We start from the raw sequence: 24,237 nt of genomic DNA on the forward strand, positions 1-24,237 counted from the left end.
AAATCAATTAGCCTTTCTGCGTGTGAATACTTCACTGTAGTTTTAAAAATAGGCCTATCGAGTGAATTAGTACAAAGACTGAATTAGACTTTAGGCTAGTCCTGACCAAATCCTATCCATGTTATAATTGCACCAGTTATAGTAACATCACTGTAGGGCCGACGAGAGGGAAAAAGTTGTGTTTGTAGTACATAGGCATGGTAGGCTTGTCGTACTCACTTAATACTTAAAATGCTGTTGTTACCTGTACGTGACTGTACGGTGATTTCTACAGGTTAGCCGTATGTGAGTACGTAGACGCTCAGACTTGCAATATTGGGATTCGAAACCAGACGAAAAAAAATCCAGTTGTAGTCCAGTGATTTACCCACGGTGCCACAGAACGTAACTGCAGGGTGGATGTAATTTGATTTACAAATAGCCTAGCCTCACCTAACCCAAACTCTATTCTTTCACGCATGCGCGTTTGCAGATTATAGGAACTCACGTACGGCGTTTTTAGGGAACTCACGTACGGTTAATCTGTGGATATCACCATACAGTCACGTACGCATAACAACTTCGTACTTAAAAAATGGTATTGGCTACTATATAATAGGCCTATAGACAAATAAATACCGGTTGGTAGGCTTTCTTAGCTTCCACACTTCACAACCGAACCAACTGACCAACCAGTATATTTATTCCCAGTACGCCGGCGCAGGCCTAACACTGTTTGTCAACTGTGTGTACCGTAGTAGGCTATCGATAATCACCTGATACTTTTCTGTCGTTTGTTTTCTCTCTGAGACGAACGTGATTCTGCACCGTAATTCTAGTAGCCCTCCGCGACTCAACGACCTTGATTTAAACTTGATCAATTCAAAATCTGTTTATTGACGCTTTTGGTTACATGAACTGATCAGCAATATACTTAAATGAAATAACCGGAATAACAAGAAATCAAAAATATTAAAGAAGTAACAAACAAATGCCCATAAACCTGTCAGACAAGCGAACGCCGGACTCGTAAACTATTGGACTCGGACCTGCTGAGCAATAAATTCATAAAATTGACTTTGAAATTGATTGTGGAGAAGAGAGGGAATAATTCGATATGCTCTTCCTCATAAAGAAGAGAGAAATTTCGGAAAGAAAACACAACATGGCTTCTAATTGAACGGAGCCAAATTTCCGATTTTACAGCTGGACAGTGCTTTTATAACGTGGATTTATCAAAATTCCCGTGCAGTATCTGGAGATTAAGTGAGCTGAAGGATATCATACGGATTGTATCGGCGACAGCGGTAAGGTAAGGAAGCCTTTACACTTTTTACAAAAACTGTGTGGAAAAGGGAAAAAAATAAATAATAATAATCACGCGAATTTCAATAGGGTTTTCTGTGAAGAAACAGAAAACCCTAATTAACAACTGATGGAATCCCAAGCAAAGAATCCCTTCAGGTCATATGTATGTAAAATGTCAGAAAACCAGTTATTGCTGCTTTACAGCAATATTTTTGCAGTCTAACTTGTTTACGTCTCAGTTGCAGTGGGGCAGGGCGCTCATTATAATGCTCACTCAAATCACTTACACTGCAGCCCAACGTTTTTCAGTGTGTAAACTCCATCGTACTCGATCGGTATACAGGGACATTGAGGAATTGAATTTTAGGCACCTGAGCCCTCACTTAATTCGAGCAAAAGACCTTAACTGACTTCACAGAATTTGATTATGAGTCGAGGATTTTCTAAATTGCTGAATGCTTTCTGCTCTGGTTTTAAGATCAATTCAAATTCAATCTTGAATGCACAAAAATTAGTCAAATATATATATATTCATTTTATTGAAAGAAATTCTACTGAACACAGAATTTGAAATGTATGATGTGTTTGTTGATTTATCCAGGCGAAATAATTAAAGCAAAATCAACTGTCAATCAACAAGGTGAAATTTTCATTTATCTTCGGATAATTTGTCTACCCCTGATGATACAAGCATTTTGGTTACACCTTTTGAAACCTCAACGCTTTATCTGCACGTGTCAATTAGTCAGCCACAGTCGATTTTCATGCCATCTGACCTCTTTCCACCTGTAATTACGCAATCAAATGTAAGAATTACTCAGTTATGTAATATAATAGAGGAGTGAAAGGAAATATAATAGATACCTTAGGAGACCAATTTAAATCGTGCGTTTGTCGGGAAAAATCTATTACTACTGTCTCCCAGAGCATAGACCGTTAAGCCATGTGGAATTGGTATTTCAAGGGCTATTCGGTTTACTCCAAAACAAGTGTCTGATAAACTTTAAAAAGCTTCCGTAGGACTCTTGATGCCCATGAATTATCATCCCATAATAACAATGAATCCAATTCTGCATGTACGTTAGCACGACTGATTACTAATCCAAATATTTTAAACATGGCATTAGAAAAAAAAAACAATTACACAAAACGTCAAGTACTTACAGCATCTGAGACAGTTGCGCATAAGTTGGCTTTGATTGCCAATGACAAAAAAGCTTGATCTGAAACGTACACTTGCACACTGTGGTTTAAATATATTCCCACCAGCTGCGAGAATCCGCAAAGGAATAAAATAAATTGAAATTGAAAGGAATTGAAGACTGTAGTAACCAGTTTATTCCACGATGAATAGCTGGAAAGGAAGTAATCGAAATAAATAGTCGTATACATGAGTGTAAACCAGCCCCTAACTAACTACTTAGGCTTTCCACTGGCTTTACACACTACATTAAGGGCCTAAATCTATTCTAGGCGTATCCCCCAAATAAATTGCCCATGGGCAAAGTGTGGTTAACCTTGAAATCTAGAGGTTGTTTGGAACAAGGGCATTGCTTGAAAAATCTTTTTAAATCGTGACTTCAAAGTTCCACAAGTTTATATTGTATTTTATCTTTCTTAAAGAATTATTTTGTAGTCAAATGAGACCAAAGATATATATTTGGTTACGGTCCACGTCCAAAATTTTGTAGGGTACAGGTTGGCGCGGCAGGGAAACTATTTTATATTTTCAAAAAATAATATGTTTCACAATATGAAAAAAATATTAAAATAAGGCCATCCCAAAATAATTGTCTGTTTGCCGTAACACCGAATCAATTTTTCAGGATGAGTCGGCAGGTAGGTAGAAATTTTTTTTGCAAAATGTTTGGGCAAAAAAAAAATATATTTATCCCCTATTTTACATGGAAACAATATCGAAACAATATAGCGTAGATTTCGAGAATTATTCTAAAATTATTACTTCGTCCAGAGCGTCATCTCCGTGTTAAAAATGAAAGAGTACATTGAATATATGCGTGCTTTTACCAGCTTTAATTTAGTCACTTAGAATGAATGGCAGCTTATTGGAACAATGCCAGTTTCCTGGAAAACTTAAATTAGGCCACATGTCAAGTCATGTTTTCACACGATGCACACTTGAATTCAAACAAAAGTAGCTCATACGTCGGCAGTTGGTCGGCCGTTTTTATCAAAACTAAAATTTATTTCAATGAATCCCAGAAAAAATGTTTTCACTCGGTACCTGTGAAGTCGGGTCGGTCGGGTTACGGCAAACAGACCATTAATATGGGATGGCCTAAACTTCATGTGATGTCGCTATATTAAATATTCAACGCCACCCTCAGATGTGTCATATCAGAGGGTGGCTGAATATTGGGTCTAGGGAAACCTCTTCCTATGTTGGCCGTGGAAGTTAAAATAAAGGTACAGAAGAAATCGGCTATTAGATCATTTTAAATCCTGGAATTTACGACTACAATATTCAGACCTCGACTTATACTTGTAGCTTGCTGCTTAATATATTCAGATCACAAGAAATTACAATTTATTACAAATTCTATCAAACGGAAAACACAGCGCTCATCTTCTGCTACGATTTTTTAGCCTATTTTCATGTCAAACGTGCACGCATTACAGCATCACCTTTAGTAGTGTACTGTACGAGCTTGTGTGTGTGTGGTGCTGTAGCACTCCGCGCGCACGTGGAGGCCTCGTGTAAGTGAATGTTAGCTTACACTTCAATGTCGATCAAAACAATCACCGGGTATTAAAATGAAACAATACCTATGGCGGATGTGTGAAATAATTACATCCTCACCAGCAATGAGCATTTGAAATTCGCACGTATACGGCACCTAGTCCAATGAAATGTTCGCCATTCTATGGCTTGCCCATAATGATTTAGTAGCGCCGGTATTCCCCGTATATCCCCGAAACAGCCAATCCCATTCCGCTCATAGAGACGACGCCCCCCAATCGAGGTCATTGCAATTTTATACGCGAGAGCTAAGAATTTTCCCGCCAAAAACAGTTTTTCGTAGAATTTTAACTCAGTTGACCATGTCATCGACGGAGATTTGTCACGTCTTCAATCGCATCAATTATAAGTCGTTTAAGCCGAGAACCAATGAAACAAATGCTCACATAAAAAAACGTACCGCGATTTTACATGAATTGGATCAATGCCAACCTCATACTGCTGACAAAAGTAAACCAAAAAGCTAGGCCGTAAGTAGGTAGCCAACAATGATCATAATAGAACATGTCAGCAGCTATGATTTTTTAATCAATTGTGATAACAAAGTACACCTCGTTACCAATTTAATATGGAAATACTTAGTTATTCTACTATTCAATGCCCCCTGGTGACCATATGCAAAACCCAATGACCTTGAACCTCATCACAATCATAGAACGTGTCTTGAACTACAACTTTGCAATTGATCATGGTAACAAAATATGCCCAGGTACCAATCTTATAAGGAAATACTAAGTTATTCTACTATTCAACGCCCCCCTGGTGACCATACAGCATAACTAATGTTCTTGAAACTCACCACACTCATAGATGATGTCATGAGCTACAACATTGCAATTGATTGTGGTAACAAAATATGCATTGATAGAATTATAATATAGAAATACTAAGATATTGTATAATTCAACGCGCCCTGGTGGAAATATACAAAAACCAATGACCTTGAAAATCACCACAATCGTAGAACATGTTATAAGCTATAACTGTCTAATATATGCTTAGGTATCAATATAATGTCGAAAAACTTACTGAGTCCTGATGACACCAAGATGGCCACCAATTGCGTCATAATTGGCTGATCAAAAATACCGGTCTCAGGTATAAAACATCCCTTTCCAAAGAATACCCATCAGCAATTGCAATGAGAAATGGCAAACCAGTAGGAAGCTACAGGACTCAGAATTCTGTCCAAAATTGACATTTTTGATCACTAAAAAGGTCATAGGACAGCGATCTTGAATCCGATCGACCCAATTTTTCTTATGCTGATGGGCCCTTTGGGGATTCATATATACACGAAAGATCAAGGTAATTGTTCAAAGCGTCTTCAAAATTTCCCTCAAAAAGTTCAAAAACGTGTAAAAAGCGCTGATTTTGGCGAACAACAATGGCTGCCAGTCCGCCATCTTGATTCTGACAGGGCCAGTTTTTGGGCTGAAGATGTGTCTAGGGTAGATACATGTGTAACCCAAATATCAAGACATTAACTTGAAGCGTCCTCAAAACTTCCCAAAATAACTTGATTCCGTCTACGGACAGACGACGGACGAAAAGTGAACGCAATAGCCCGCTGGGACTAAAGTCCCAAGTGGGCTAAAAATATTCAAATAAAATTCATATGATATCACATATCAGAGGCTGCCTGAATATTGAGTCTTGGAAACGAAACCTCCTCCAATGTATGGCCGCGGAAGCTAAAACCGGGGCGTAGTATTAGATCGTTTTAAATCCTGGAATTTACCACTTCAATATTCAGACCTCGACCTATACCTATAGTTTGCTGCTTAGTATTTTCAGGTCACAAGAAATTACAATTTATTACAAATCAAACAGAAAACACAGCGCTCATCTTCTGCTACGACGATTATTCAGCCTGTTATCATACCAAACGTGCACGCGCCATGCAGCGTTACAGCATCACCATATAGTAGTCTGTGTGAGCGTGTGTTTGTGTGTGCAACAGTCTAATGTTAGCGCTCCCACGCACGTGGAAGCCTGGACTTTCGCTTCACTTCAATCTCAATCAACACAATCACCGGGTATTAAAATGAAACAATACCTATGGCGATATGTGAAATAATTATATTCTCACCAGCAATGTGCATTTAAAATTCGCACATATACGACACCTAGTCCAATGAAACGTTCGCCATTAATGGCTTTCCCATAATTATTTCAGTAGCGCCGGAATTCCCCGTTAAACCCAAAACAGCCAATCACATTTGCTCGTAGAGACGATGCCCCCCAATCGAGGTCATTGCAATTTTATACGCAAGAGCTAAGAATTTTCCCGCCAAAAACAGTTTTTCGTAAACAAAGTTGACCATGTCATCGACGGAGGTTCGTCATGTCTTCAATCGCATCGATTATACATCGTTTAACCCGAGAACCAATGAAAAAAATCCTCAAAAACGTACTGCGATTTTACATGAATTGGCTCAATGCCAACCTCATACTGCTGACAAAGGCAAACCAATCATTTAGTAATCAATTATTCAATTTCAATCACATATCATTATGAACTGACCCAACTCTAATGATTTCATTATTAGTGTTTAACTTTTACAAATATTGTTGACAATATTATAATTGATTTGATGTACGTTTAAATGTTTACGCCAAGTAACCAAATAAAATTGAATCTCATATAGAGTTTTCAATGTTCTTGGAATACATAAGGCGCGTTCACACGACGAAATTTAGACCGGTCTAAATTTAGTCTAAAGAGCAAACCAGGTCCGGACCAAATTTTGGACCGGTCTAAATATGCGTGTGTGGACAGAAACTGGTACCAGGTCCGGTCTAAATCATAATTCTGAATCTCTGCGGTATAGATGTCGTGACCTCTGCGGCAGAGTGTGAGTCCAGTTTATTAAGTTTTAAATGCTTTTATTACCGTTTATATAATTATTCTTAAGAACTGTTTTACCTCCCTATACTATGGAAATGTTTGGAGCGTAATTCGTATTCGTATATCGCAATCATCATCCGTTTTACTGCCGTGCTTTGAACCATGTTTAAACGACACTTAGAGTTTCAGCGTGATAGAATAAAATTGAATTCGCAAAAATGTCTTAACCTGACAAGAGGATCGAATTGGTCAAATGTCTTGCTATACTTCGAATCTGGAAGCAAGACTTTATCCAGGTGCAATTGATTATTTAGCAGATGGCGACATCTTGTGGGCCCGGTGACAAGCGATTTTATTACCGCGTTTCAAAACGCTGTGTGAACGCTCACCAAAATTTGGTCCGGTCTAAATTTGGACCACACCAGGTACGGACCCATTTAGACCGGTCTAACTAGTTGTCGTGTGAACGCTGTTGTACTGCGAAAATGTTGTTTTGTGATAAATCCAACTTCAAAACTATAGACTTCATTAAGATAGAAGCAAATTACTCTTAGTGACGTCACTATTGTGTATAGGCCTACAATGATTCTGTGGTCCCTCACTACGCATAACTAGCTTTGCATTCTGCATCACGTAAATACTACCGTATGGCCCAGTGTCATTTCTAACAAACACTTTTTTATATTTCAGTAAACATCCAAGATTTAGTATAGTATATTATAGTTTATTTTGCATAATAGATTGATACAAAGATATGTTATTATACAATATGATATGGAACAGTATGTTTATATAATAACAATCAATCATTGTAGCAATAGATTATGCAAGGAACAAGGAAAAGCCAAAGTTGGCTTAAACTAGTCCTAATCCCTCGTCCATTCACTCCCACATGCACACCCTCATTCACTCTCACATGCACAAGTTACCAAACATTAGGATACATACATACATTCAAAATGGAAAAAAAAGCGAGTAGCACGCAAAGGGTATCAATCAATAGTTAGAACTAAGGAAATGATGAAGTCTATTTTTAAAAGCTGATGGAGATTGAGGGCATTTGAGGCTTGTGCTTAAACTGTTCCAGAATTTGGCCCCTTGGATTTTGACAGACTTGTATTTGTAATTGGATTTAGCAAATGCTTTATATATTTGTATAGGTCCCGCAGCCTGTGAGTCGGCCTACATCTATAAATGTTGTTTCTGAAGTTAAAGAAATGATTTAAAACTTCAGGTAGGAGATGGCTAACCTGTTGGAAGACAAAATAACCAATTTGGAATTTGTGGATATCTTCCAGTTTTAGAATATGTAGTTTAAGAAATATTGGAGAGGTGTGTTCAAGCCAATAGTATTGAGTAATGGTTCTAAGGGCCCTTTTTGTAGTATAAATAAAGGTTGTAAATATGATGTACAGGCGTTACCCCAAACAAGATTTGCATATTCCAAATGCGAGTGGACAAAACAATGATAGAGATTTTTACATAAATAGACAGTAAAAGAAAACATTATCATTACCAGCCATGAAGATAAAAACTCTGCTAAGTCTTAGGATAAAAAGAATGAATATTTCCATTCGTTTCAATTCATCTTTAGCTTAGTAAATCAAAATTTATAAATGCTTGCCGAGCTTTATGATATAATTCAATTATATAGATTCATAAAAGATCATCAAACTATTTTTAGGCACGTAGGCCTGCCAATCACCTGCAGAAAAGTGCTTCAAACAATGTGCCGACAATCGCCGTCTAACCAAAGGCTATAAAAATGCCCACACTTAAACTAGTTGATTTGACCCCAAAATGCTGGGAAAAAGCATCTGAGCACCTACAACTATAAATATTTCTGGACCCCGTTCCAATTGAGGGCTCGTGCCTTTTGCGCTCATTTTCTGAGGACCGCCATGGTTTATTTTCAACTCAAGCAAGGACACTGCATTGTTAAAATATAATCAATACTTAATTTAGGTGGATCATGATAAATGGATAAATATATGACCCAGGAACCAGTTTTTTCGTTTGATTCTAACCTCAATGACGATTTATTTGCTTGCTAAGAGGAATAATAAATCCTGTACGAAAGCACACTGTCAACATTAGTACCTGTTATTTCTATTGCTTATGAATAATTGATGACTAGTGATACCTGCACTCTAATACATCATATCTCATTGTGGGAAATGATATCTGATCGAACATAACTTTTTCTGAGTAGATTTTCCTTAACATCTACTGTTTAATAGATTACTACATAGGTGTAGGGTTCTACTTCCATGGATGAAATCATATCAACAGTGCGATTTGCAGATCGATGTGCTTTGCACTATTTTTTAGAGCAACTCTGATAACATATATCCAGAAATCAAATTAGTTCATGTGATCATCTGAGGTTATCAATGAATTCCATGACAAATATATCTGTCAAAATATCCAAAATAGCATACATACCTCTTGTGGGGGTACGTCAAATGATACAGTTCTCAAATCAACCTTTCTATAACTTTCAATGCACGGTAATACAAAGAATATACCTACAAATAGTCAAGTAAAATGAAAATGAAATTATATTTGAAGAATTAATAAAAAGCACATTACATTCAAGTGTAACCTCAAATTCTATTCATTGATAAGACACTGTAGATTATCAAATAGAGTTGATAAAGCAAGGGGGTTAACATATTTCCAAGCATGTGTGTCAACCTATGATAGTATATAATTTTGGCTGAACTTTTAGTAGAAAATTTTGAGTTCATTCATATAAGTTATCATATGAAGGTCTACTAGTAGTAAAGATCAAGATGTAAACATCAAAGTAGTATGTTAACTATCATCATAAAGACATAAATGTCACCCGATCAAAATCGTACAAATCCTGAATACTACGATAAAAGAAGCATTTTATGATAAAGTCTGAATGACTCAATTATTCCAATGATGATGGACCCTTAGAGGATCCATATACATGTACATATGACGGGTATTGATCAAAGCATCTTCCAAGATATTTCAGATATTTCCAATGTATCTAATGGAAATTTTGAAATAAGGGACACTTCAAAAATTAGGGCAATTCTAAGGGAATTGGAAGGGGACTTTCCGAAAAAGGGGATCCTCGAACCCCCATTGGCACATGCATGGACTATAAGTTAAGAACTGCTGATATTTTCATAAAAAACGTTTTTCCATCAATGAATGAGGACTGATGACATTTAAGATGGCTGCCGATTGCATCACGCTTGACTGATCAAAGAATTGACAATAGACTGACAAAAAAACTCGAGAATTTCAACGAAAAACTAGATGAGTTGGTACACCTTTTACGTATGGAACGCGATAAATGAAAAAAATATTTGCGCTGCACCGACGTAATGTTTTTTGCAATGTAATCGTGTCCCGACATAAGATTAAGAATTCGCTACGATATATATTTTTACAGTGACATATCTTAATTTGACGACGTAATACACATGCATTTGTGACGACGTAAGTTCTTGCAACGACGTAAGTTTTGCGATGAGGTAGCCCACATATCGACGTAGTTATGAATTTTCAAAGACGTAAGTTATTGCGACGACATGAATTATTTCCGAAAATCACCACCAGTTCATTCAATTGGGCACTGGCTACTGTGGCAATCGAGGATTCCATTTATGGCATGCAAGGATCTGCCAGGTTCGCTAGTGGTTACTCTGTTACTTTGCTTCAATTTCTTCCACATTTCAATTGAATCTCGAATCATTTTTCTCATCAGCAAATCTTTTTTCAGTAAAACTATACCTCTCATCGGCTAATCTTTTTTCAATAAAACTATACCATACATTTATCAGGGACGCCAATCTTACGTATATTTGATGATTGTTTGACAAATTTCCATCTGGGAGCCAAAAAATCCAATTCAAAGTTCATTTAATGAACTAATTTTCACTATAACTGAGTGCATTGTTGCGCCATCTGTTGTGTGCCCATACCCCATTGCAATTCAATTAAATACAATTGAAGAAAATTGAATGAAAATCTGCAATGCAACCTGGGTGTGATCTTCGAAAATAACTTGTGTTGTCGCAAAAGCTTACGTCGTCACAAATGCATTTGTATTATGTCGTCACTTTGCTGTAAAAATATGTCGTCGGAAATTCTTAATCTTATGTTGGGACGCGATAACGTTGCAAAAAACATAGGCCTATGTCGGTGCAGTGCTCATATTTCTTTCATTTATCGCGTTCCATATTGATGCCCCCGCTTACAAGCTATGTCTATACTGGATCAATTCCTCAGCTAACAATCTGTAACACTGTCTACACCAATTGAGAACACTGAGGTATTGTAGCTAGGTAGATATTTTTTGGTTATGAACCTCATACTATGTCAAACCTGTTTACCAAGCTTTAGATATTTATTATTCATCAAACCTGTGTACCAAGTTTTAGATATTTATCTATTGTTTTTAGAATGTACCTTGGACCATTTCCTACCTGTGTACTAAGTTTGAAAAAAATTTCTCGAGAAATGAAGGCTGTTTTTTTACCGTTAACCCTTTCAGTGCTGACTAATCAATACCCTATAATAGTGCTGGAGATAATTTGAAAATTTTGAAAAATTGCACCCTAGTGCGTTGAATAACGGGAATACCACTATAGTGCGTCTACACCGCCGTGCAGTGTATTGTTAGTTACTAATATTTCACTATGTTTGACAGGTGCTACTAAATTTCAATAGGGATAAAAACTAATTACTAATTACATCAATACACCGCAGTGTGGTGTACTATCAAAATCCATCACCGATTCATACACTGCACTGCGGTGTAGACGCACTGAAAGGGTTAAACAGACATTTTTCCCCAGCCAAAAGTGGTCTCATTTTCCCCAGCCAAAAGTGGTCTTATTTTCCCCAGATCCTCTTAGGAATTGCGAAAAAATTGACTATTCGTTCTCCAAAGACTTTAAAGTATTCCTATTCTAGTTTATTTCATTGTTATGATCTGTTTTAATAATAAAATGCATGGTTGATGCTGTAGTGTAGTAGTAACAGCGCATAAGCCATACCTACCTTCCCTACAAAGCATAGAGTAATCGCCCAGACAATAGGTCAATGACATTCCTACCCACCAGGGTAGTGTTTAGTGTTACCATCTCGGAAACCTTGGAAGGCTCTATCGTGCTAACGTTTTCCAATGCAGCCCCCTGGTGGCAACAATTTATACTACAGCGACCTAATTTCATGTTCAACAAAATTTGCCAGCACTTCTCTGCACTACGTCTGCATAAAATCTTATGATCCTAGGTGAAATGCTTCCAGTAGTTATAGATGTTTATAAGTATGCGGCAGCGGCAGACAGACACGTCAAAATCTATATGCCCCGACCGATTAACATCGAGCTTGGCGTAATGACAAACCATTAGGAAAATACAGGCCTCATAAACGAGGTCACAGTATGGGGCATTTGTGTCCAATTCTTCTTTGGCTGAAGGGGGATACAAACATATATAAAAGATCAAGATAATTGATTGAAGCGTCTTCAACATTTCCCTTGAAAAATGCACAAAAAGTGCTGATTTCCGCGAACAACAATGGACACCAGTCAGTGATCTTGATTCTAACCAGGCCAGTTTTTGGGCTGTAGATGTGTCTAGGCTAGATACATGTACATATAAACCAAATATCAAGACAATCCATTGATTCCCGAAATTCAGTTGGACATATGTCGATGGTAAGACTTACCAGGTCCTTTAGCGCCTCCATGTAATAAGCGACCAAGTCTGAATATAACAGCTCTCTCATACTCCTGAACCACCTACTCACAAACAGAAACAAAGTATTTCTACATTAATTTTATATTCAAGACAATTCAGAAATGCTGGACATTCTCATAATTCTAAATTTCAACACCCCAGGGTGAACATAAACAGAAACCAATGACCTTGAAACTTGCCACAATCATTAAGCATGTCATGACCTACAACTTTGCAATTGAATGTGATTAATGCATAGACTGCTATATACGGGTAAATGGAAATACTGCAATTTCACCATCCAACGCCCCCTGATGAAATGATGCTGAAGCCAATGACCTTGAAAATCACCTCAATCATAATAACTAGGAATAGAATCGCTTGCATGTGTGCGCAATCCGTCAGATAATAATGGCCGAGTTCATAAAGTTGCCCAGCTGGCTGTCAAAATTATCGACAGATATGGGTCTATTTTTTCCCTTGGATGGTAGTAGAGGTGATTTTGATCGACAAATTCAAATTAACTTTTAAAGATTTATTGCGGTGTTGTCATATCGCGGAAAGACGGAATCGCGGAATTTTCCAAAAACGCGGAATTTCTTCATTTTAACTATAAATAGTAAACGGGTTTTCCCACGGGGATACCCACTGTCGGACAGGGCATCGGACCCAGGTTTTCAACCACGGGAATTAGTATTTGATAATTTATTATATCGCCAGTCAACAACTTAACGATACTGTTCCAAATAATGTAGAACCTAGGCAATACGTGCTTTGCGAATTCAGTGATACAGAGTATCGCTGCATTAACTGAAGGAATACAAATCGATGGTACGTAAACGTAGGATTTTTGATGACACCATGGGTCATTCTCCAGGACTCAGTTCCGAGTTAAGATTTGACTCTGGTCTCTGGATTTAAAACATTGGAAATGAATTGATTCTCAGTAACTCAGAGTTAACTCACAACTGTGGAACTGGATCGATGTCAGACGAAAATAAATAGACATTATGTACATTTCATTCTGGCTTAGGATTGTTCATGCGTGTTGTGTGTCTACATTGTTGTTATAAGCGAATGTGGTTTATCTTTTAGAATTAAATGATATGAAAGATTATAAAATGGTTTCGTTTTTTTTAATGTTTTCTTTGTGACTGCTATAACATATATGTTCCTATGCTGATTATTTGGATCAAAAGAATCTCATTGGTACCGGTACTGGACGAATTTGACGAAGGAATTTGAACCGATTCTTGTTTGGTCGTAGGATTTCATGTTTGCAACCATCTACAACTACGGTCCGACACCGCGAACGTGCTCAATATTTATCTGATAATATTCGTTTCTGAAGTTCTCAAAAAGTCGATGAACTTCGATAACCGAAGTTTGCCCAGTAGAAATAGACATTAGGTGCCTGGTCTCTTTCACCCCACTTGATTCTGACTTCTTCTACAGGTGGCAGCCAGTCAACGGTATCGTAATATAATAATTCCATATAAAATTGCCTGCAAATAATGGGACTCGAACCTAACTCGTTGCATCGATCGGTCCGGTGCCTTGTCCGACAGTGGGTATCCCCGTGGGAAAACCCGTTTTCTATTTAAAGTAAAAATGAAGAAATTCCGCGTTTTTGGAAAATTCCGCGATTCCGTCTTTCCGCGATATGACAACACCGGATTTATTGTATCCTAAATTCATATCCAACGACTGATTGCCTCCCGGAGCCGTTAAGATTATCATGCTGGAGTGACATATAAGCAGTACTATTACAGCCAGAGTAAGGATACAATATAATACAATATTGGTAATGTATATAGTGCTATACCAATGGGGATTAACTTATTGTCAAGTCAGGATTTTTGTGTTTTTTTTGGTCACTTGAGTTGAGTTTTCCGCATACCCACCTACGTTTAAAATTTCCACAGGATAAGAAACAAGGTATCAATTACTTGTGGCCTAATGTGGAATAACTTTTTCCCACCTACGAATGAGTACTGATGACACCACGATAGCTGCCAATTGCGTCATAATTGGCTAATACAAAAATAAAATCAGGTATAAAACATCCCTTTCCAAAGAATACCCAGCACAAATTGCAATGAGAAATGGCAAACCAGTAGGAAGCTACAGGACTCAAGCGATAATCGATATTTTTGGTCAGTAAAAAGGTTACAGGACAGCCATCATGAGTACGATCGACCCAATTTTTTTTTCTTCAAAACTTCCCAAAATAACTGGATTCCGTCTGCCGACGGATGGACGAAAAGTGGACAAATTAGCCCATTGGGAATAAAGTGCCAAGTGGTGCAAAAAAGCGTCATGATCTACAATTTCATTGATTAAAAAATTCGCATTGGACCGAAAACAAAGCAATCATACTATAATTGGCTTAGATGTTGAAATATATTTCAAGGAACTCCTCTATCATTGTAGCATTTTAGGTTATCATATTCACACCGCTAATGTGTGTATATTTGCATCCAAGAATGATTTTGTGTTAATAAATAGCATATGCCAAAAAGTAAACTTTTATTCACTGCCCTGGCACTATCATAGTTCCAGATTTTATTGAATGACATGTCCTCAATCGCATCAATTATGCATCCTTTAGGCTGAGAACCAATGAAACAAATGCTCACACAAAAAATGTACCACGATTTTACATTATCGGTTCAATGCCAATTTCACTATCACTAACAAAGGTAAACCAAAACTAATAAACAAGAGCCCCAAGGGGCACTATGGCCAGCCTGTCAGCCTTCCATAAAATAACAAATGATGCATTCTGTGGGTTATATTTGTCAAAATACACTCCCAGCTCAAGAGTCAATACCTATAATTTACACAGTACAATCGTGTTTTCATAAGTAACACAGACGGGGAACTGGCAAGAACAAATACATCAGATCAATCTTTCCCCTTGGTCTTATTGATTTGAATGCAGAATAGAATTGAATTGGATTTTCTGAAATTTGCTCAACAAAACAAATTTGATTTGGATTTGATGTTTCATTTGTTTAATAAAGTAAAATTGAATTGGATTTTATATTTTTTGCGGAATAAAATTTGATTGAATTTGCAGTTTGAGCACATGGCTAATTAGCATATCATGGTAATCCACCCGAAAAAACGCTATTTTTCGCATACTTTGCATAATTGTCAATGATATTTTCTGTAGTGCAAATAAAAATATTCCTCCCAAAAACCAAATCAACTAAAAATTTCACAGAAATCAAGTCTTGAAATACAAATTTAAATCTTAAAATAAAACCCGGAAGTAAAACAGTAGATGATACCGCAGGTTCACGTGAACACCTGATGATTTCAGCGGCTAAGCCAATCATAGAGGAGTGTGCTTTCTGTTTGGCTCTTTAAAACTGATATTTTTGTATTCAGATTTTCACGAAAAAGCTCATATAAATTTTAACAAGGCCCTTTTTCAAAATTTGGCTCACTACGATTTGCAGAATGGATAATGCTTTAATGAATGATATGCATGAATATACGCTCAGTTGTACAGTCACAGTAGGGCCTTTGCTTTGGAATCCATGCCATTTAAGGGAGCATCTCAAAATTTCAATAGTTGCATATGTAAGATTTTACAAGCGCCACCCGTACAGCACCCCCCAGAGATTAAATTTGGAAAACCACTCAATAAGTTTTTAGCCCTTGGCCCATAGTATCGACATACCAAGTTTCGTCAACATCAGACTATAATTGTAGGAAGAACAACGATTTAAAGATTTTACAAGTGTGACCTGTACAGCGCCCCCTAAAGTTCAAATTGGGAAAACGGCTCTATTACTTTTTAGCCCTTGGCTTGTAGTATCTACGTACTAAGTTTCGTCAACATCGGCCAATAATTGTAGGACAAGTAGCAATTTAAAGATTTTACAAGCGCCACCCGTACAGGCCCCCCTAGAGATCATATTGGGAAAACGGCTCAATGACTTATTAGCTCTTGACCCATATTAGCTCTTAACCTGCCGGCAGCTTTAATGTTCAGTCCTATGTGTAACAGGTGATTTGCGTGTTAATGAAATTTACTCATCAAATTTACTCATAACTTCCAAACTATTGTATATAGGGCATTGAAACTTGACAAAGTTGTAGTTTATAGTCATATCCATGGGATAGTGCTGAAAAACTAAACTTCCAATTTTTGAAAGAGGGGGTCCACTGGGTGGGGTCAGAATTCTTCAAAATATCAAAATGAGAAATTACTTCCGGGTTCGGATTCTCCAGTATCGGCAGTGCCGTGCGTTAAGAACTACGTCTCAACGCGCTTCGAGGCAAACAAAAGCAAGATAGGTCGGGCTGTCGACTACAGTCGCCAACGGCAGTTCCCCAGTGTGTCAACTACAGTCGCCTACGGCAAGTTGAGGGTTAGCTTCATACCAAGTTTGGTCAAGATTAGAAAAGAACTGTAGCCCTAGTAGCAAATTGAAGCAAAAGTTGACGGATGGATCCTTTAGAACACTATTGTCCATAAAATAATTTTCTAGAAATCCGAAAAGTTCATCGGCCCATCCATAATTCAGCTTGTAAAAAAATCAGCCTTAAGAGTAGACAAGAAACGAAATTCTTAATATGGACTTTCCTCAATTTAAATGAGTGGAGTTTATGTAACCGGCTGGTTGTTGTATCGGCAGGCTGGCTGGGTGACTAGCATTTACACCAGCGGTACAGGATTCCATCCATCAGGAACAACAAGGCAGTTAAACCTTATATGTACAATCTTTATTGCATCCCGGAATGAAAATGATTATCATAGCTTTACATAGTCTTTATATACCAGGGATGATAACAGACCATTATTGAAAAGGCGGAAACGAGCGCCGTAGGCGCGAAGTAATTACGGGGGGTCTGGGGGCCCTCCCCCCAGAAAATTTTTGATTTTCACATCATCTCAGATCGTTTTTCAGCAGTTTTCCGATTGAAATTTCACTCAGCAAAGCCAAAAAATCAAACAACATCGTCCATGTTTTACACAACACACTGCTAGTTCCAAGACGGCAGGGACATAATTGATGCAGAGACAACTATAATGTAACTAGTAGGTTCGAATCCCACATTGATCAATCTTCTTGAAAGCGACGATCACTTGCCCACGCAATAGATAATTGAATTAGACTTTATTTTCCAGCATGCATCATTAAAGCACTAATTTTTAATAAACTGATATCACAACAAGCTAGATTTCCATAAAAAAAACTTAAATAGAACAGTGGGTTATCTTATGAATTTTCTAACGAAGTAAGGTTTGGAAAAATATTCTATAAAACACATGTACACATCATTACCAATCTAAACATACTACATGTACATAGTCAGTACAGTCAGTCGGCATCATTTTATTTAACAAAACACATAAATGTTTTTCCAATAGTGGACAAGCCAGAGATTACTTCTTTTTTAATAGTCTTACAAGTTCCATCTGCTTATGTCTTTTAGCTTGTCGTTGTTTTGCACGCATAGCAGATACATGTGCCTCTCGGGCTTTCTTTGCAGCTGAGATGCACTGTTCGCGGGCTTTGCGTTTTGAAACTTTCTTAACCTCTTTAGCCTGAAGTTCCTCCATACGAGCCGCTTTCTTATCTTTTTCACCCTGCAATTCATCCTTGTATCGTTTAGCTGCAGTGTTCATATTTTTAACGAGATTTGGACACACAGGGTCATGAAGAATATCTTCTCTTTTGAAAAAGTCTACAGCTGACGTTTTGCCTAATCCGTATTTCACACTCTGGATTGCGCTGAAAGATTTGACATGAAGTCTATTGGTTGTGCTGTTCAGAATTTCGCCCATAATGCTAAACGAGCTCTCGACAACTGGGCAACTGAAACAGCTAAGTAAAGCAAATACCATGCGACAGAGGTATGGATATTTGCCCAAATCATGTACAGCAGCCCACCAGGAATCGATTCTAACTTGCTTTCCATCTTTATCAACTGCTGCTGGCAGACTGGAATCCGAGTGGAATTTATGCACTTCTAATTTATAACAGTTGATCTCCGTTTCATTAGCCAGAACATTGACGACTAATTGTGGGAGTTTTTTCATATATTTCAGTGCCGTTTCATGTCGCTGGCATTTTGGGTCTATTGCCGAGATATACCGGAGAAGTTTATTGTCGATAGGCATTTTTTTAGCGAGGTACTGGGCGGTATTGAGATAGGCCCTCTCGACACGATCATGAAAGTCTTTGACAAACTGGGATGATTTATTTTCCCCCGCAATTATTTGGGATGCAGATTCGCCTATGAACATCTCAGTGGTTGGCAGGAGGTTTTCTGAGATTATCAGAGAAGACAACTTTCGATCCGATTCAGGAATTGCAGATGGTTTAACACAAAGGGAAATGAAATCCCTGAATAATTGACATTGCTCATCATTGAGCTTGTGGACACATGGCTCTTCAACAGTTTGGAATAAGAGTACATATCTTTTTAGAACTGGCAATACCGCCGTGTAAAAATGCACATAAAGCTTAAGCTTTTTACGCTGAATGATGAGTTTATCGATAATTCGTAGCTTTCTTTCTTTTCCTTCCGCTGTCAGATTTTTCCATTTGGCGGCAGCAGCAACATAGATTTTTTTGATCTCATCTTTCGTGGGTTCAGACAAGTTAAATTTGCGATATATGTCAACACATAGAGCCAAATACACGATTTTGTCTTTCTGTATAAATCCATAGTACAGCAGAGTATATCCATCGATTTTGCGAATAAGGTCTGACGCCGCATCATGGACCGATAGCCATCGGGTTCCGACGTACCGCTCGGGCATCGAAAACCCAATGCCTAAGAGATCAAGGATAATTTGGAGCCAGTTTTCTACGTCCTTAGAAAAATGCAAATCACTTGCAATATCGGTTATCAATTTCTCTATGAATCCATCAAATTCTTTTGTGAAATGTTTCGCGGCGTTGTGAGTGTGATGTATCGAATCACCGTCGATGTCAAGCAAATGCTGGGCCAAATTATCCTTTATTAACTTCTCCAAGCCAGTTTTACTACCTCTCATGACGTTACAGCTGTCGAGGAGGACAGACATTAATCGGTTATAATCTAAATCACGCTGCTGGAAAACCTCAACCAAAGCACTATAAACAGATGCGCTAGTGGTAGAAATAAGATTACATGAGGCCAAATGTCTGACAACAACTTGTCTCTCCTTCTCACTAAAGTAACTGACAAGGATCGACAGAACTTTTTTTGTGGATTGGCTTGTAGCCTCATCGATGTTTAGTGAATAGAACGTATTTCTGAGTTCATCCGCTAACTGTTCTTCGGTGGTTTGCGCCAGACCCAGTCGCATCTTATATGAAGCCGCTAAACGACCCATAGACAATTTGCTTAATGCTGCCCGATCCATGGCAAGTGCTTTTGCCAACTCAATCAATTTTGGAGACTGAGAAAACGGCAATGAGTTTTCAGCAATATATGAAAGAACTAAAGCCTCCTGGCTTACGACCCGGTCCGATATTGGGACTTTAGGTTTAGCGGTCGTCGTAACGGCCTGTTGTTCATTATTTGGATTTTGGAATATTGGGCAGATCCCGTAAGATCGACCAACATCGGCTCCCGAACTACCTGAAAGTGAATGCAAATTCTAGTTCTTTATTCGGTTTGATTTTACAATTTAAGAAAAACTTGAAAATCGTCTAATTTTATTTACAAATATTAACCTGTGTGGCATGTGAACGTAGGCCTACTTACCTGGAAGTACGTAATTAGATCTCCGTTCTTTGACGATGTCAACGTGTTTCTGAGTTTTAGCGTGGTTTTCAAGCGCAATTCGACCCTTACTTCCGTATTTTATTTCTGTTTGGCACCAGAGACAATAAGCTTTCCCCGGTATGTCTATCTTCCTCACGAAGTCAGCGAGAGGAATCCCATCAACCATTTTCTCCAGCCAATCCCACTTCCATAGGTTTTTTTTAAATTCTTTTTGGTCGATTGTCCTGGGGTCAATCGTCCCAACTCTCTCAACAATTTTCCACATGATTCTATATCGCAATTTCACACTACGCACACGTGTTTAAAACACAAGCATGTACTATTAAAAACGACCACCGCTCGGTGAAAAATCAATAATGTAGATACATGTATATACATATATCCAGACACGCGCTCGCCAACCGACAGAGAAAACTTTGTTAGTATACAAATGCCGCTAAATGATCGCATTTAAAAATAGATCGGGAAACGATTTTATGGTCATGCCAATCTATCCTTACAATGCTGGAAAACCACAGTCATCGTCCTAACCCCCACCCCATTTTTTCAACGGATATGCATTGATCTGAGAAATGATAAAAATTGATTGAAAAGGCGGAAATCCGCCGATCGGCGGAAAATTATCATCCCTGATATACAGAATCATGAGTATAATGTGAGAACTAGGTGTCAGACAAGTTGTAGACATCAGGACTCACAAACAAACACCTAGTGACATGTTTGAGAGACATTAATTAATTATCGATGAGCACTGACTATACTTAATTATCGTGAAAACATGTTGAATAATGTAAAATGTTGATTACGACCTTAAAGCACATATTGACACTAAAGTCATAAGTTATATTATTATTATTATTATTATTATTATTATTATTATTATTATTATTATCATTAATATGTAGTAGAGCTATGAAATATTATGAACTCTTCGATATGACATTGTAGATCTATATGATTATGAAATATGCAAATTATATCAGGGTGACAGATGCCCCCTTGTCCAATTAAATTTGGTCCTCCAAATTTGCGGAAGACGCAGATACTATAAGTTCATCAAAACTCCTTCCATCGCGAAAACATGAAAGATTGACTTTCACCGCGCGAAAATGTGCAAACGCTGGACAGTAACGGCCGGATTCTCAGTCATTCACGAAAGAGTCACATGTTGTAGTTATTTACGGACGATGCGATAATACGTTAACTGTGATTTTGAATGATCTGCAGAGGATCCCCGAATTCTGGTTGGTTCTGCGACGAACAGAAGTAGCGACATGTTGTGTAGTTATAGCGTCCCGAAGATCAGTTGGTGATGCAAGTTGCAAGTAGTACGCATTTCTCTGTTTTGAAGATCTTTCGATTATTGACTGGAAATAACTTCGTGACACAATGATAGTAACACGCAACATTTGACATCAGAGCAGAGTTCAGGCAATGACAAAACACAAATACAGTTACCCTTGTCAACCAAAAGGAAAAAATTATCATCATCCAAAATAAGTGGCCAGGTGTAACTGAGATTATATATTTGTCCACATAAAAATTCAACCAATTCATCTTCATGTTTTAGTTATACTAACAAACAAAAAATATGAACCTATGAAAATGAAAATTGCCGAATAAACCTTTAGTATAGTCGAAATAGTTTGTTGCGAAAAAGTATAGATACGCACTGTACTGTAAGTAGATGAATTTGACTAATTAACCTTAGACATATCCCCTGAGAAGTGTTCCGTATTCTAATACTTATAGTACGAAATGAAACTAAAATTGATTTATGCTGATTGGAACTAGATGCCTAGAAAAAAAGAATTGTGAATCATACTATTTAAACCGGCGATAACTTTTTTGATCGTACGGTAGTATCTTATATCCAAATTCCTATAATTTTCTATCATGTTCATCTGACCACTAATTCGAGACAAAGAAGCAACTGTATTACCTTCGGCTGACAAAAAGTTACCGTAATGCATTGTACCCACTGAAACAGCAGCAATGTTCACGATCAGTACGGCCATCTCGTCACAGCTGTAGATGAATACGATCTTCTCGTGAGGTCAACGTTCCAGTCACAACCAATAGTTTAACAGCTTCATCTGTACTTGTGTTAGTCACGAGGACTTAAATTTGGGTTCTCCACCATCTGTAACCGTCGATCTGTGAAGGTAAACCCGGTTCTCCGCCATCTGTAACCGGCTGGTTGTTGTATCGGCAGGCTGGCTGGGGAACTAGCATTTACACCAGCGGTACAGGATTCCATCCATCAGGAACAACAAGGCAGTTAAACCTTATACGTACAATCTTTATTGCATCCCGGAATGAGAATGATTATCATAGCTTTACATAGTCTTTATATACAGAATCATGAGTATAATGTGAGAACTAGGTGTCAGACAAGTTGTAGACATCAGGGGCCGGTTTCACAAAGCATAATTAACTTTAATTATAATTAGGACCTAAATCATGATTAAATTTCCTTAATCATGATTAGTTAATTACGATTAAAATTCGGTTTCACGAAAGGGTTTAATTACAAAATTAACTAATTACATAATTAGGCAACTTAATTACAATTTAACTGTATCAAAATGGCGGAACTTTATACAGCCATTTGCTGTCCAAGCATCAACAACAGGAACAACCTTCCTTGTTTAGAGGAAAAGAGAAATTCACTCCTTTGGGAGTTAAAGATTGCTCTGAAAGGTCTCAGGAACCAGTGGAAAAACTTAGCAAGATGTCTCAAAAGTTTTTAAATAGAAACTCACCTCCAGTCAGCAAAATAAAATCCTCGTAAATGGGGTTTATTTCCGAGCAGTGATTAGCACTTTTTTAACACTTACTCCATAGATATGTACTCTACTGACAGAAATCTATCATATGTATGGACAAAATCAATTAATTCAATACTTCTAAGTATGTGGTGGTCGTGCTGACAAAAACATAGGACGTTTGAAAATAAATCAATAGAATTTAGAGTATTGACATTTTACAAAAGGCAAAAAATCCAAATTATTTGAGCCAAACAATCTGAAAAACTGAATAAGTGTAGGAATTGCCGTCATCAATTAATAAACACCAAATTCCATGAATAATATCTGCAGCTTTTTGTTTTTAATAATAAACTAATGATGATTAAATGGTTTAATTACACTCTAGAGGAGAATTAAATTTTGTAATTAACTTAATTATAATTAAAGTTAATTACGTTTTGTGAAACACCTAACTTGATTAAATCATGATAATTTAATCATGATTAGTGATTTAATCATAATTAAGGGTTAATTACGCTTTGTGAAACCGGCCCCAGGACTCACAAACAAACACCTAGTGACATGTTTGAGAGACATTAATTAATTATCGATGAGCACTGACTATAGCTAATTATCGTGAAAACATGTTGAGTAATGTCACATGTTGATTACGACCTTAAAGCACATACTGACACTATAGTCATAAGTTATATTATTATCATTATTATCATTATTATCATTATTATTATCATTATTATTATCATTATTATTATCATTGTTATTATCATTATTATTATCATTATTATTATCATTATTATTATCATTATTATTATCATTATTATTATCAATATTATTATCATTATTATTATCATTATTATTATCATTATTATTATCATTATTATTATCATTATTATTATCATTATTATTATCATTATTATTATCATTATCATTATTATTTATTATTATTATTAATTATTATTATTATTATTATTATTATTAATTATTATTATTATTATTATTATTATTATTATCATCATTAATATGTAGTAGAGCTATGAAATATTATGAACTGTTCGATATGACATTGTAGATCTATATGATTATGAAATATGCAAATTA

General features: G+C 37.0%; 1 protein-coding gene across 1 annotated transcript in view; it reads right to left on the bottom strand.

The window, feature by feature from the left end:
• LOC141909283 (band 7 protein AGAP004871-like) overlaps window positions 1–24,237 on the bottom strand; it is a 61,362-nt gene that overhangs the window by 18,299 nt on the left and 18,826 nt on the right. Inside the window, exons 3-4 of the mRNA XM_074799675.1 lie at window positions 12,618–12,690; window positions 9,345–9,427 (exon numbers count right to left, since the gene is read on the bottom strand). Coding sequence (XP_074655776.1) covers window positions 9,345–9,427; window positions 12,618–12,690 — 156 coding nt within the window. The remainder of the gene's footprint in view (window positions 1–9,344; window positions 9,428–12,617; window positions 12,691–24,237) is intronic.

This window comes from Tubulanus polymorphus, chromosome 7 (assembly GCF_964204645.1).
Source record: "Tubulanus polymorphus chromosome 7, tnTubPoly1.2, whole genome shotgun sequence".
NCBI classification, from domain to species: domain Eukaryota; kingdom Metazoa; phylum Nemertea; class Palaeonemertea; order Tubulaniformes; family Tubulanidae; genus Tubulanus; species Tubulanus polymorphus.